The sequence below is a fragment of the Siniperca chuatsi genome, linkage group LG6 (assembly GCF_020085105.1).
Source record: "Siniperca chuatsi isolate FFG_IHB_CAS linkage group LG6, ASM2008510v1, whole genome shotgun sequence".
Classification (NCBI taxonomy): Eukaryota; Metazoa; Chordata; class Actinopteri; order Centrarchiformes; family Sinipercidae; genus Siniperca; species Siniperca chuatsi.
In genome coordinates, this window is record NC_058047.1 from 17,401,323 (window position 1) to 17,415,171 (window position 13,849).

At 41.8% G+C, this 13,849-nt stretch overlaps 1 protein-coding gene across 10 annotated transcripts in view; it reads right to left on the bottom strand.

Annotated features, from left to right (window-relative positions):
• elavl4 (ELAV like neuron-specific RNA binding protein 4) overlaps positions 1–13,849 on the bottom strand; it is a 75,703-nt gene that overhangs the window by 33,749 nt on the left and 28,105 nt on the right. For 7 of the 10 annotated variants that reach the window (XM_044199139.1, XM_044199140.1, XM_044199137.1 and 4 more), the window contains 2 exons: positions 11,284–11,370; positions 6,984–7,230 (listed from right to left, as the gene is read on the bottom strand). In XM_044199139.1, coding sequence (XP_044055074.1) covers positions 6,984–7,230; positions 11,284–11,370 — 334 coding nt within the window. The remainder of the gene's footprint in view (positions 1–6,983; positions 7,231–11,283; positions 11,371–13,849) is intronic. The other 3 variants (XM_044199145.1, XM_044199147.1, XM_044199146.1) reach the window with 1 other exon arrangement.

A 13,849-nucleotide genomic window follows, 5' to 3' on the forward strand; every position in this document is an offset into this window, starting at 1 on the left:
ATATTATACTGTGTGGCTGGATATGCACTTGTACATCTTCCAAAAGCTGACATTATATATTGTACAGGTTTAGGTACCGCTATAGCACTGCAGTGCTGTTTCATATAGTGCCATGTCCAGTTTCACTAACAGAATAAGCGTATGGAGTGGGGGAGTGAGGAGGTGGGGGCTAATTTGGACCCACCCCTACTCTTTTGGCAGACCATTTGTACAATCTGACATAAATTGTATAGGGAGGTGGGCATGTGTTCAATGGTAAAATCACTGCTATTTCTAGTAAGTAGCTCTTTGGTGTGTTAGTGAGGTGTTATGACTAAGCCATTATTTGTTTCCTGAGGAGCAGCAGGTTGTCCAATGTGTGATATGAGAAAATGAGTGTACTTCGAGCGGGTGTCCTGCCTGCTGGCCCCACTGTTATTTCACCTTTCCTTTCCTCCTTCTGTACGCACACACCAGAGAAAATTCACACAACATACCTATGGAAAATTACATATCCAGTAGGTACATAAATATGCACAAACAAAAGCAAAATAGATGTATGCATGGCTACACTGAATTTACGTTAGACAGAGTAAGACACTCCAGTTGCATATTGCCTGTCATTATTTTGTGCCTTTTTGTTGTATTATGTGACTAAGAGCCCTGTACTGCAGACATGAAAGCATCTTCATCTCCTGCTATCATCAAGCAAGGCTCACACAATGCACTATAGACTCTTTGATCTAGAGTGGTAGCTACCAAATGACATAGCTCCAAGAACCTTCTATTTTACTATGTACCTCCCTGCAATCTATTGTTCTTAATACTATTCTCTGAAAGCATGTAGCTATTAATCAAAAAGTTAATTTGAACTGCTGACACCGGTTTGTCAAAACAGATATTATAATGTTTTACTTGGAGCAGAGGCATTCTGCAGTGGTGATACAACTGCCAACTTGTTCAAATTCAAATGATTCACTTCTTTTTTTTCCTGCGTAGTTTAGATATTTCCATTAAAAATAAGAACTTTTTGTAGTACATGCTGCCCAACAAATTGAAAAATCCCTGCATGAATTTGAAGCAATCTAACAAAATGAAAAATCTGATTTAAAAAAAAAAAAAAAAATACAAAATTATAAAAATAAATACAAAATTATATACACACACACACACACACACACACACACACACAGAGAGTGTGTGAAGGGACCTTTTTTAAAGGCTAAAACATTTCTAGTTGTTCCCAGTCCCACACCCTGTCAGCAGTAGAGTCTGTCTGTCATTCAGAAGTCATGGGTGGACAGAAGCATCAAAAGGGGTGAGGGGGAGTTGCAGCTGGCAGGGATCATCGGCGCTATGAGCCGGTGATGCTAACACACCTTGAGAGGACAAACTCCTTCTCCCCAGAAACAAGCAAATCCGTTCAGTCAGTCTTGAATTTAGCGACATTTTAAGATGAGGTGGAGGGGAGAAAAAAAACATTTCACATTGTCAAAATAAATGTGTCACACTCACTGCTTCCATCCTCTCCCACCCTCTGACGTTTTGCCCCTTGCTGCTGCAGCAACTTGAGGTAGTGCTATTTTTTGATGGGCCAGCACTCCCCAACATTTGAAAAGGTGCCTTGTCACCAGCTTCATGTCAAAATACACTTACCTTAAAGAGGGTCAACTCCATAGGAAATAGGGAGAGGGAGTTGAGTGAGTTTGCAAAAAGCTTAACACAAAGAGAACAAAAGACTACAGTGCCTCAAATACTAGCAGTACAGTTAGAGCATATCATTTGGCATGTATTCAGTCCGTTTAAATAACTAAATTCATAAACAGAGCCACGTCCCCCGCACACATGCATCTACTGTAGATCCCTCTCCCACTCACTCATTCAACACATCTTTCCCTCCTGGGTTGCCAAGGTAGCAGCCACTGTTGCAGTCAGGAGGCTCCCACTCTCAGTTCCCAAGGCCCTGCTTCCACCAACACACACACATAGACACACACTTGCCCACGTAGAAGCTCAGGGACAAACACACACGTAAACCACCCCCTCGTGGTGGCTCCCTGAGCCTTGGGGCCAGTGGACTGCAGCCTGCAGTGTGTGGGCTGGTTAGCTGGCTGTGTAGCTGAGAAGGAGAAGCCAAGCTGACAGACAGAGAAGCCCCTTTAAGTCTTGGATAACCCTGTTACATCAGGATTGTGGAGCCTACTCTGCTGCACCTGCTTGGGCTCCTTCTGAGAGCACAGAGTGAGCAGACCCACAAGCCCTCAGCCATCCACCCCCCAGTCCTGCAGCACACATCCTGGGGACAAAGGGACTGCCTAGCTCTCTCCAGCCCAGGTACACTGCACTCAGAGTGGAGGGTCAGAGGGCGAGAAACCCGCCCTGAGGCACATTCAGCTTCTGGATCTGAGGCCAGACACAGGGAACAAGTCACAACCTCTGTCTTCTATGTAAAGGGCAGAGTGGAATGAGAGGGGACAGAGGCAGTCTGAAGTGAGGGTCACAGGAGTAGTGGTGCAGCTAAACAAGCTCTCAGGACGTCCAATTCTGGGTCCTAAGCAAAGGGAGTAGGAGGAGATGGAGGAGGAGGTTGGGGGGGTGGGTGCTAGGAGGAGGAGGTTGGGGGGTGCTAAGAGGAGAGAGACAGGACATTCTCGGGACCTGGGACTTTGAAACTTTAATGTGTGTCTGGCTGCTTGTGTCTGCACTTCTGAGCTTGGCAGCTCTCTTAATACCTGGCTTTGGAGATGTCAAATCCTTTTTTCATCTCTTTGCCTGTCAGCTTTGTTCACGCTATCTTCAGCCTTCAGTCCATTTCAGGTTTAGATAAATGCAGCCTGTATGTGAGATATAAACACTGCACCAGATCTCCCTTGGTATGATTTCAGTAAGGATTTAAAAAGTATGTAATGGTTTGTCACCACACAGAACAAGATTGCATTTGTGTTGTTTAGGTGTTTTGGAAGGTGTAAATGGGTCTCATCATAAGACAAACAGAGGAATAATAGCAAGTTTTATTCCCATCACTCTAGTAATGTGAAAAACAGCTCAGCTTGCAATCTGAAATACAAAGAGAATCAGTTTCGCTGCTAAGCGTGTTGTCAATATATATTTCAGTAGCAACAAAGAGATAAACTGGGGTTAATATGGTGAATATTTGATCTGCTCCCCCGTTAGACTGACAGACCTTGTGCAGGAGCTAAGCTCCACCCGTCTGTCCTTGCAGATCAGGGTTAGATGCATATTTTATGTTTGCAATACTTGTGGGTGCACCTGATGTTCCATAACAGAAAAGAAACGACAATGAAACTAATGGAAGTGTGCTGCATGAACCACAGGCTTGTGCGTGCAAAGCAAGCCAAATCCAGCAAACCTGAGATGTTTTTTTGCACCTACAGTATATGAATATCGTGTACCTGTCCTTATGTAAGAATTGGGTTTGCAGCAGGCTTTCACATGGTACTGAAGCTGCTGTCTGTCAGAGGTGCTCTGGCTTGAACTACTCCACAGCTGACATCACAGTCCATCTATTTTTCATAGCCAACATCTGCTTGGCTTGCTACATTGTCACAATGATTTGCATCAGCTCCCCAGATTCCACATATAAAACCAACACATGGAAGGTGACTAGAGTAGTGTGCACAAAAGGCTTCAGTCAGTGTGCTCTGGGATGATGTCTTTACAGGGTTTGACGTAGAGATAATAATTATTTCATCTGCACGAACAGAGAAAATGCTGTTCCCATTATTATAAAGTGAGTAAAGTTTGCTACTGAAAGCTGACAATAAGCAAATGCTGTGACTACCTGAAGAAAAAGGTAACAGAGGCAGACACCTAGCAGCTGGTAAACATGGTGAACTGTTCACTGTTCTGTACTCAACAAGCAAGTAAAATATCCTATCGATCTCTACTGAGCTTTTGGCTACAGTAATGAGAATGAGAATCCAAAAAATGGTTGTCCAGAAAAATATAAAATCTCCCCCCCCCCTGAACTCAATCAATTCTTCTTATTGACAAGGATCAGTCACTTCCATTTCTGTGTACGCATGTGTGCACGGGCATGTCGTGAGTGCTGATTCAGTATATTGCAAGGTCCACATTAATTTTTCCTAGCTCTCCATATAGGTATGTGTGTTTTTTCACTAATGTTTCAGTAAGGCGTTGCTTCCACTGTTGCTCAAAATCTGAGCTTTCAGACTGGCAATTTTCAGCTTAAATAGATGTTTTGCTTCATTTTAAAGAAAGAGAGAATGAACAGAAAGCACTTTAAGTGGAACCATCTATAGTGCACAGTGTCTCAAAGCCATAATGCCCTTGTCATCAGCATTTGTATATATAGCATTCTCTCTGCCTGGAATGCAGGAGGACATATATAAAAACTACTACAGTATACACACTTAATTCAAACAACAAAATGATAGATATATTTTCTTTAAGAGTACACAGGCAGACAGGAAATTCACAGGTGGAGGCCTGGGGCTTATGTGCAAGTGTGTGTGGGCTGCAGCTAGGTGCGTGTAAGCTAGCCTTAAATAAAAGATTAATCTGCATGTCCCTGCCGTGTTATGAGAGCACAAAGCAGAGGTAGCTGTGCAAGCAGGAAGGTAGGCAAGCAGGCGTGTGGGGAGCAAGAAAGACACCCAGAGGTGGCTTTTCTACCAGCTGAAGTCAGCCAGGGTGACAGACGGAGCTGGAGTGTCTACGCCTGCCCACACCCGCCCGAGCCTCATGCCATGCTGGTATCATTGGAGCTGACAAGAGCAACTCAACAGGAAGCTGAGAGGACGCTGAGGACCTGTCTGTCTCTCCTACCTTTGAGAGGCTCATGTGCTCACACCTTGTCAGCAAACGCTAACAGGTTAGTCAAGAGGCCAACACTGATGGGAAATGTATCATGAGATGCAAGCAAGCAAATACTGATCAATGGTTGCTTGTGAAAGTGAGTGCATTTGTCTGCATTTGAAATAGTAAAGCTGATACAAAAGTAACACAAAATGTAATAACTCTTACTTGGTATGTACACCAAAAGACTGCTTGAATCAGTGAATTCAGAGGCGGAATACTTCAGTCTTCCAATGATAAAATATTGAAACTACTGTACTATCCAAGTACATTTTTAGAAATTTTCAGTCAGTGAATTTATTTGTTCTATACTCCTCATACTATTCACACTGCATAATAAAATACGAAGACCTTAATATTCCCATCAATAAAAATAAAAAATATGTAGCTACAGAACACCCTAGCTTCAAGACACCAAAGTTTCATACTGAAATTTCAACATGGTAAAATCAATCAATCTCGACTTACTCAGAAATCGAGATAAAAATGTCTAATTGGCAGAAGTTGATCTTTCTCATCTGATCTTTACATTGATTTGTCATCGATATTTATAACAGATGAGAGAGGGTACAGGTGTATATATCAGCCTCAAAAAATGGTGTTCTCTTTACTCTTCCCATCATCCTTCTCTTTACCCCTCCTCACAAAACTAGCTTAGTTTGTTAAGGATTTGGATGACTGTTAGAGAGTATAAAGCCTCTTGGCATTCCCTGCTGGAAGAGGGGATGTGTGCTTTGTTAGCCTAAAAGTTTGCACGAGGAAATTGCACCCATGGGAGAGCAAAACAGGCATACACCACAGGGGGAGATAGAGGGAGGGCAGGATTTATTTATAACTTTTTGCGTTGATGCTAAGTCATCAGAGAGACCTTGTAGTGCAGAGTAGAGAAGTACCCTAAATGCTTTAGGAGTGAGCGAACAAACATTTATACCTCTCTCACATTCCCCAATTAGGACCCAAGCAGGTTTTACAGCAATTCTGTTCGTTTTTAAACTCTTTCTCCAAACATCTGCTGTTAGCTTGGTTCCTCAATGCTGCTTGGCAAATCACACTTAAGGGGAAAATCGGGTGGAGAGAGAACATGGTGATGGTGATGATGATAGCATGTGGTACCCCAGTGTTATTTTTGTACACACCATCCTCCATTATCCTGGTGTATCTGACTCTCAGGCTCCATTTTGAGGCCCATTACAGAGGAAGAGGAAGGTGGTCCTAAAGAGGAATTGTAGAGCTGCAGAATATGCTTCAAAGAACGGGAAAACAGAAGGAAGCAGGAATGGCTGGGCTAGTGGCCATCTCTGGTTTACAGTCAAAATTGTCATCGTTATTGGCCTTTTGGTTGTACTTAATCTATTACAGGAAATCTAATTCTGTGATTATGTTTGTATATATCTGTGTATGTGTGTGTGTTTACTCTCCTCGCCTGCTATCCGAGAATGGCTTGGTGATCTAGACTGCCTGCCTGCCTGGTGCTCTTTAATGAGATTATCAGGAGAAGAGTGTCAGTAAGTAGGATCTAAAATGAAAGCCATTATGGAGCATTATCACAGAGCCGCACCCCACCCCCGATCCATCTGCTGTAAGGACACCCACACAGCCACTACGCCCAGATTACAGCCATGATTAGCACCGCGAAGTGCTGCTTAATTTAAACACCTCTGGAGAACATGTGGCACTTTGCTGCATTGCTGAGTCACAGCGCTTTAACACACACAGAGCAGGGCAGAGATGGATTTCTCCTTGTAGAAGACAACACATGCTTCTCTCAAACACTTGTTTAGAATGATGTTGGACTGTGGGCTTGTGTGCACGTGTGAACTATTCATTTCATATTTAATTCTTTACATGTGTGTCCACATTCAACACAGCATATGGCCAGACTGTTGTATCTACACCTACTTTTGAGCTTTTAGCAGTGTGTGAACACTGAGTTGTCACCTAAGTTGTCTGTCTGTCTCTCTTAACAAATTTTTTATTATTCTTACCATTTTTTCCATTATTTGAATATAAAGGCAAATGTGAAAGATTGTGACAAGTGAACAAATCACAAAATAAATTAACATTTAGATTACCAATAATCTTAAAATATATGGTTTGTTGAGAATTTACAACTGTAACACAAGCAGCAATATCCCAGTACAACATAAACAGTCTCCATTCTGTACCTGTGATCTTGTCACGAACCAGCTTGCAGGACTCAATCTCGCCGATGCTACCAAACAGGCTGCGAAACTCCTCCTGGGTCATGTTCTGGGGCAGGTAGTTGACAATGAGGTTGGTCTTGCTGTCATCATTTGATGGGCCGGTCTGCATGGGCGAGGGGCAGCCGCGGCTGTTGGTGGTCGGCCCGTTGGCTGTGTTGCCTCCTCCGCTGGGGCCATTTGTCACTGGAGCCTCCATGTTACTGATGATCTGGAGCAGGGCAAAGAGGAGGAGGAAAGAGGGAGAGAACCATAGAGAGAAAAGGAAGGGAGGAATAAGGAGAGAGATAGCATTCATTAGTAAAGGCTTCTGTACTTTATTTAGCAATTTGGAACACTGAATATGTAGCAAGACTGACAAAGTGGTTATTTTCTAAATTAATTTTCTAAGACTGCATTACTTTTGTTGCATTAAGTCAAATCAAACAGTCTGGGTGAAAGGGCCTTTTTGCAGATACCGCATAAACACATCTGAAAGGTTTTAAACAAGCTTTGTACATACAGCATATCACTGTTGTGGAATTGCCATACAATTAATTATTGCCATTCTAACTGACAGGGATTCAAATATTATAGTGGTAGAGCAGAACAATGAAATTTCACAATGTTTTTCTCAGTTTTGAATAGGGTTACTCAATGCATTTTTACATTGTTTGGTTAATATGACAATATATAATATGGGATATTACAGAATTTTGCATTAATATGATGAAGTACCTTGATTTCAGGTATTCAATAACTTTTGTAAAGTAGTGTTTAAGAATGTCAATGTTTAGTGACAGTAGGCTTATATTTGTGTGCAATCACCAAATTGGTGAAAAACATTTGCCTCTCCTATCACAATGTCTGTATCACTAATATGGAACAGACTAAACATATAGTGAACACACTCTATACAGTACATTCCACATCTATACATTGAGAAATAAAACAAACACTAAACACAGAGAGGATAAACAGCTAAATATTCATGAAGACAGTAAGAAGCGTCTCTAAATGGTTCTCTGATGGCTGCTGAGGTTTGTGGGAGGGGGCAGCAACAGGGGCAGCCCTTCAGCTAGTTATGTGACTGCTGATGCTGCTGCTGTGACAGAGAGAAGTTTGCGTTTTCAATTCTGGTTTTGCAGAGCATCTCAGGATCAAAGTGTTCAAAAAGGAACTGTGAGCTTGGTGTAAGTGTGAGATTACAGCAAAAAAAAAAAAAAAAAAAGGTGAGAAAGAGAGAGTCAAATGTCGTCGTCGGAGGGAGGTAGGTTGCACTTTGCTTTTCTACAAGAGCACAAATGCTAAGCGAACATTATTCTCCAACAAAAGCAATGTGTGAAGTGTAATTATTCATACATTTGCATAAAAAACATTTGTTTGATCAAATTAATGGCTTTTGTTGCGTATATGTGGGTGTGTGTGTGTGTGTGTGTGTGTGTGAGGGGGGGTGTCAGTGTTTCGCAAATGGAATAAGTAGAGACAACTAAATCTCATCACTAAATGGTGGGAAGATAAAACAGAAAAAAGAAGATGGATACACTGTTACAAAGGTATAGAAAGCATCATTCTGTCTTGACACCAGACCAGGAGACAGGCTGTTTTTTAACTTGGTTTATTATCTTGTGAATGTCCTGCAGTGTCTCCTTGCACTGATAATAGATCCTGTGGTCCCTGTATCATATGTATGTTTTGTGTTTTCTTACTCAATACTCAATACATTACTGTTTGTACCAATAGTGATTCTGATTCTGCATAAAGGGCTAAAGTGAACTATAGAAAATCCCTGGAAAAAGGCCTGTCCTCTACGCCCATTTGAGCACAAACTCACAAGTTCCCATCATATTGCTGCACACGCACTGTAATGACCTGACATGCTGAAACCCAAATTAAGATTCAAATATTTTTTAATCTGATTCAATCACATTTTTAAAGTCATCACTCAGATCTCTCCCTTCCCCCTGTTCAACCATTCAGCTCTCGGTCTATTTTTAACTATTCTTAAGTACAAGCAGACAGGCTGCACTTGGAAGCAGGGCTAGTTTTAGCAAAGGAGGAATGGCACACGAGTCGTATTTCACTCTATTTCTGGATTATCAAAAGACTGGACCTGTGTTCTAATAATATAGCTCAAAGCAGAATTAAAACATTTCCCAGTTCATCCAGAAATAGTTTCCAAAACCATTTTAGACATTTACAATGTGTGTACTTCTTGGCTTTAATCACTTTACTTTTATCTACTGTATCTACCTACATGTAGTGGTAAGCAGAGATGATGATAAATGAAACAGCAGGCAAACAAATAACTCCTTAGTTATCAAACAAATACCACCAATATATTAATACTAATATCAATATAATATATAATAAAATAATGTTGTTTATTCAGAATAGTAACTTATTATTTTTTGCTGAAGACTGCTAATATCTACATGATATCAGTGTGATGCAGCACAACTTAGTGTGCAAGTATACATAAATGTGACATTGTTTGGAGAAGATTTACATTACTGCAATTCATTACTGTATTATTTTATGTATTTTTTGGCTTCCTGGGTTAAGTGAATTTAAGTGGGTTCAAAACAGTTTGCTGGTTCACCATCAAAAAGATGACTAAGAAAAGTCAAACTGTGTGCAGTTAATTTTAATGAGAAGTTCAGAACCGCTAGGAAAGCCTGTGGTCTTTATCCAAGTACTTAAAATTGGGAATATCTCTATCTCTAAATAACTACAGTATACAAACAATGTCATGGGATGGCACACAGGGGCTTACATGGTTTAAAGCACCCATCTTTTTTGTGGTATTAGGAAGACCATTTAAAAAAAGGCTGTATTTCTTATCATTTAGTGTTCTTCTTTTTCTCCATCTAAGTGTTTAGGAGCAGCACCATCAAAATGTCAGTCTTGAATCTGCTTCCATCCTCTCATTTTATGCACGCACACACGCATGCACACACTTCCATGCATTCACACTCAGTGGCATCTGCAGTGAGTGGAAGAGCACATACTCAAACGCATTCAGAGAGAGAACAATGGCCCGAGCTCACAGCAGAAAACAAACAGACAGGGAGATGTCTAAAAGCTCTCAAGATGAGAGCTGCATGCAAATTGTTCTTTTGACAGTATCCTTTCCTATTCACTCACCACTCTACCACAACAGAGATACAGAGACAGATCGAGAAAGACAGAGGGGGAGAGAGAAAGAGGGAGAGAGGAAGGAGAGAATAGTATCTAGCCATAACAGAGTTGATTGGAGAGGGCCTTATTATATCTGTTTACATTCCCTGCTGGGCTCCATTCTGTCAGAGAGACTTTCAACTCCATGGGACGTTTTCTGAGGAGTTTTTACACCAAAATGGCTGCCTCTAATTAACAGGGACCTGCCGAGTCTCAGTGGCCAATTATATTCCTCTCCTTGTCCCTGCCCACCAGCATTTGTGCTGCTCAGCAGTCTACTTCATGTTGGTTGTGAACACTCTGGCTGCCCCTGCTCTCCCACTGTGGAGCCTAGTGCTGTGGACAGAACTCACTGCATGTCCTGCTGACTTGGTACAACACACAGCCCTCTCAAGCTCTCAGCCTCAAGATGCAGCTTCTTTCACTCGCAAGTTATAAATCTACTCATGTAGGAAGCAGAGCCAGCACTGGGCTTCCAGCTAAAAGTAATACATTTAGACTGTAGTGTGCAGTTGTTGGAAACATATGATACAAATCTGTGAGATTAGCTAGGGTTGCTATAAAGCAAAGTGCATGGGAGGGACTAATTCATCTGAGATTTCTAATGAGTGCTAGAGTGCTCAATACAGTAGAAGGGGGGGGGGATTATAGTAGTGATCAACTTGAGTAATTCTCGATGTGTCTGCAAGGAAGTAGACCATCAGAAATGGCCACTAGTGCAGCTTTGCATCTGTTAATGAAGGCTAAACAGCACAATTGATTTGTAAATACTAACACATCAATATGTACATATAAATTGAAAACATTTTAGCCATAAGCGTGCAACATTATTTATTGGCTTCCTCAAATATATACAATTTTATGAACATGTCAGCAGCTGAATATTGCTTCTCACAACTTCCTCTACCATTGCAACCCCTGGTCCTCCCTCCTGCCATCCGTCTATTGTCCCATCCATCAATCTCTGCTCCAGTTCCAACTGTCTCAGTCAGCAGCATCACCAACCAGTGCATATTTATGTAAACACAGTACATTATCAGATCATATTACTTCATGGGTGTGTAAAATGGCTGGACCATCCATTTGGCAGCAGTAGTCTCCTTACCATCTTTGGCTGTGTCAGCAATCCCTTCTCTGCCCAGCCCTGGAGCTGTGGGAGCTCTGCTTGACGCCACTGTGTCTCTGTCGACCCCTATGGAGCGGAGCACAGGGAGGGAGGGAGGGAGGGAGGGACGCACAGCCCACCGTCAACATCATAAACTCACTTTACAAGGTTAGGGTTGTAGTGGGATTTGAGGAGTGGGGGGTTTGGGATGATGTGAAAATGGCAGCTCACTAGAAAAAAACAGTTACACCTTTACAGTCATTCCACCAGTCAAACTAAAACAAAGACAGGTGGCTCAGGATGTTTGTTTTTGGTTGGTATGACTGGTTGAGATGAGTGATTTGTCATTGGGGAAGAATGAATTGGGGTGATGATTAAGATTTGGAAAACTGTATGACTCAAATTGTTGAAATATTGCTTCATGTTGAAAATGGAATTGCTAGGATAGAAATGTGGGATAAGTTATTATTTCTTTAGTTGTTTCAATCATTTGAGTGGATTGAATAAAACTGCATGTGTGTGTTGAAGCCAGCAGATTGGTGTGGTGACTGGAATGACCTTGGCAGAGTTTATAATGAGGGTTTCCCTCTTGCTCTCTGTGAGTAAACAAGCCTGTGGTTGAAGAGACAGAAATGCCACAAATGAGCAGAAAGTCTGTTCACTAGCTCTCTAGAACAGGGAGCTTAAATGCCTCCAGCTATCTACGGATGCTACAAGCAGCCAATTTAGCAGGAGAGGAGGAAGAGAGGCGGGATGACCTCTGCCTTCATTTACTCCTTCAGAGAGATGAAGAGCGGGAGTGAGGGATCAGATGGGAAGAGGAAGAAAAGGCAAGGGCTGAGTAATGGGGAAGACACTTCCAATACTTCAAAGAAAGGGAGACAGAGGTGGGGGAGGAGAGAGAGAGTCTGTACATGTTCTGTTGTCAATGTGTCTTGTAAACTTAGGCAGGAATGCATAATGGAGGTCTAAATGAGAGTGAACTGTCAGCTTGAAAAGGAAAACGAAGATACAGAGGGGCAGAGAGGTCAGGGTAGAAAAGAGGACAAGGAATATTGTTTCTACAAGCTGACAGGTAATGGTGAATACTGAGATATTTTGGGGATGATCGTATAGAAATATCAAGTTGAGCCACTTTTGTTTTAGTCTGGTGACTGCCAAAGGGTTACTGTTGAATTACAGTTATGTAAAATATAAAAAGACTTTCTACTTTTGTAAAATCTGACTGGGAGAAATTGGCTGGAAGCATTAGGTTTTTTGTTAAAATTTTCAAGCTTTTAGCTCGTGTTAAATTCATCCTCATGCAGGTGTGCCAAAGCCAGTGAGGGATAGATACACCCATGAGGCTAGGGTACCCACACTAGCTACAGTTTGCAGCCACCACATTCAGTATAGTGGACCAACATTCATCTCATCAAGAGGGCAGAGGACAACATACTATATAGCCTGCTGTTAAATGTAAAGTTGAAAAGCTACCCTGAAAAAAGAAAATGTTAGACAGAGGTGAAACATCAAATGCACTTTTCGGCCATTCTGCAAAGCCGTCATTTTACATACTATGTTAGTGTGGAAGGGAATGGTGTGTCGCAGCAAGCAGACAGTGCAGTATTATTGTAGCATGTACAAATGTGGTGATAAAAATGTAAGAAGCAGCAAGCAGATGTATGAGTCTCCATTTCAACAGCCAATGTATATAGTGCAAGAGAGCATAATGTGGCAAAAAGGAATATTACATTTCTCAGAAGTGCGTTTAAGTCTCTGCATCCCATTTTCAAAACACTACTCAGTGCTCAATATTTAATGCTCAACCATTCGATAAAACAAACACAGTCTCAGGCGTAACACACACGGCACACACACACACAATTTCATCTTTCTTCATATTCTCGCTGTCCTTGCGTTTATCACATGAACACACACGTGCGTCTTCTGATAAAATCTCAAATAACACTGGAATAAGGGTGCAATGCAATTACATTCACCAACCATTGAGATGAAAAACCACTCATGGATACATTTTCAATTATTCAGGGAATACATTTCAGTCGGTGCTCAGATGCTGGGAAAACGTATTATATAATCAATACACTCTATAACGCCATTAATATTTGATGCCACAAAAGTGCTTCCTGTCTCCTTGGGCTCCCGGCCAGTGGTGTCTGGGTACTGCAGTCAAATAGGACGAGCCTTATCCGCCTAAAGCAAGGAAGGGGAATAAACATTTCTTTTCCTCTAACAGTTGAAAATACCAAAGGAACAGGCAGCTTTCTTTTAGATTTTCTTCCATACTACGCACAAAGATTATCTCTGTCTCGCTTTCTCCACAGCCCAATGTCACTTATGGCACAAGCTAAAACTTAGATGACCAAGGAGTTTTTGTCTTCCTTTCCTGTCCTTTTCGCCTTCGTCACTCCTCTGCTGCTTTTACACCATAAAACCACCACTTTATATTGCTGGCCTGGTGCATGCTTCCCTCCCCCTTCTCCTATAGAGCTTAGACAATCAATTTACCCTGACTTGGCCAGGATAGATGGAGGCTGTAGAGACTGCGGAGTAGACAGTATGC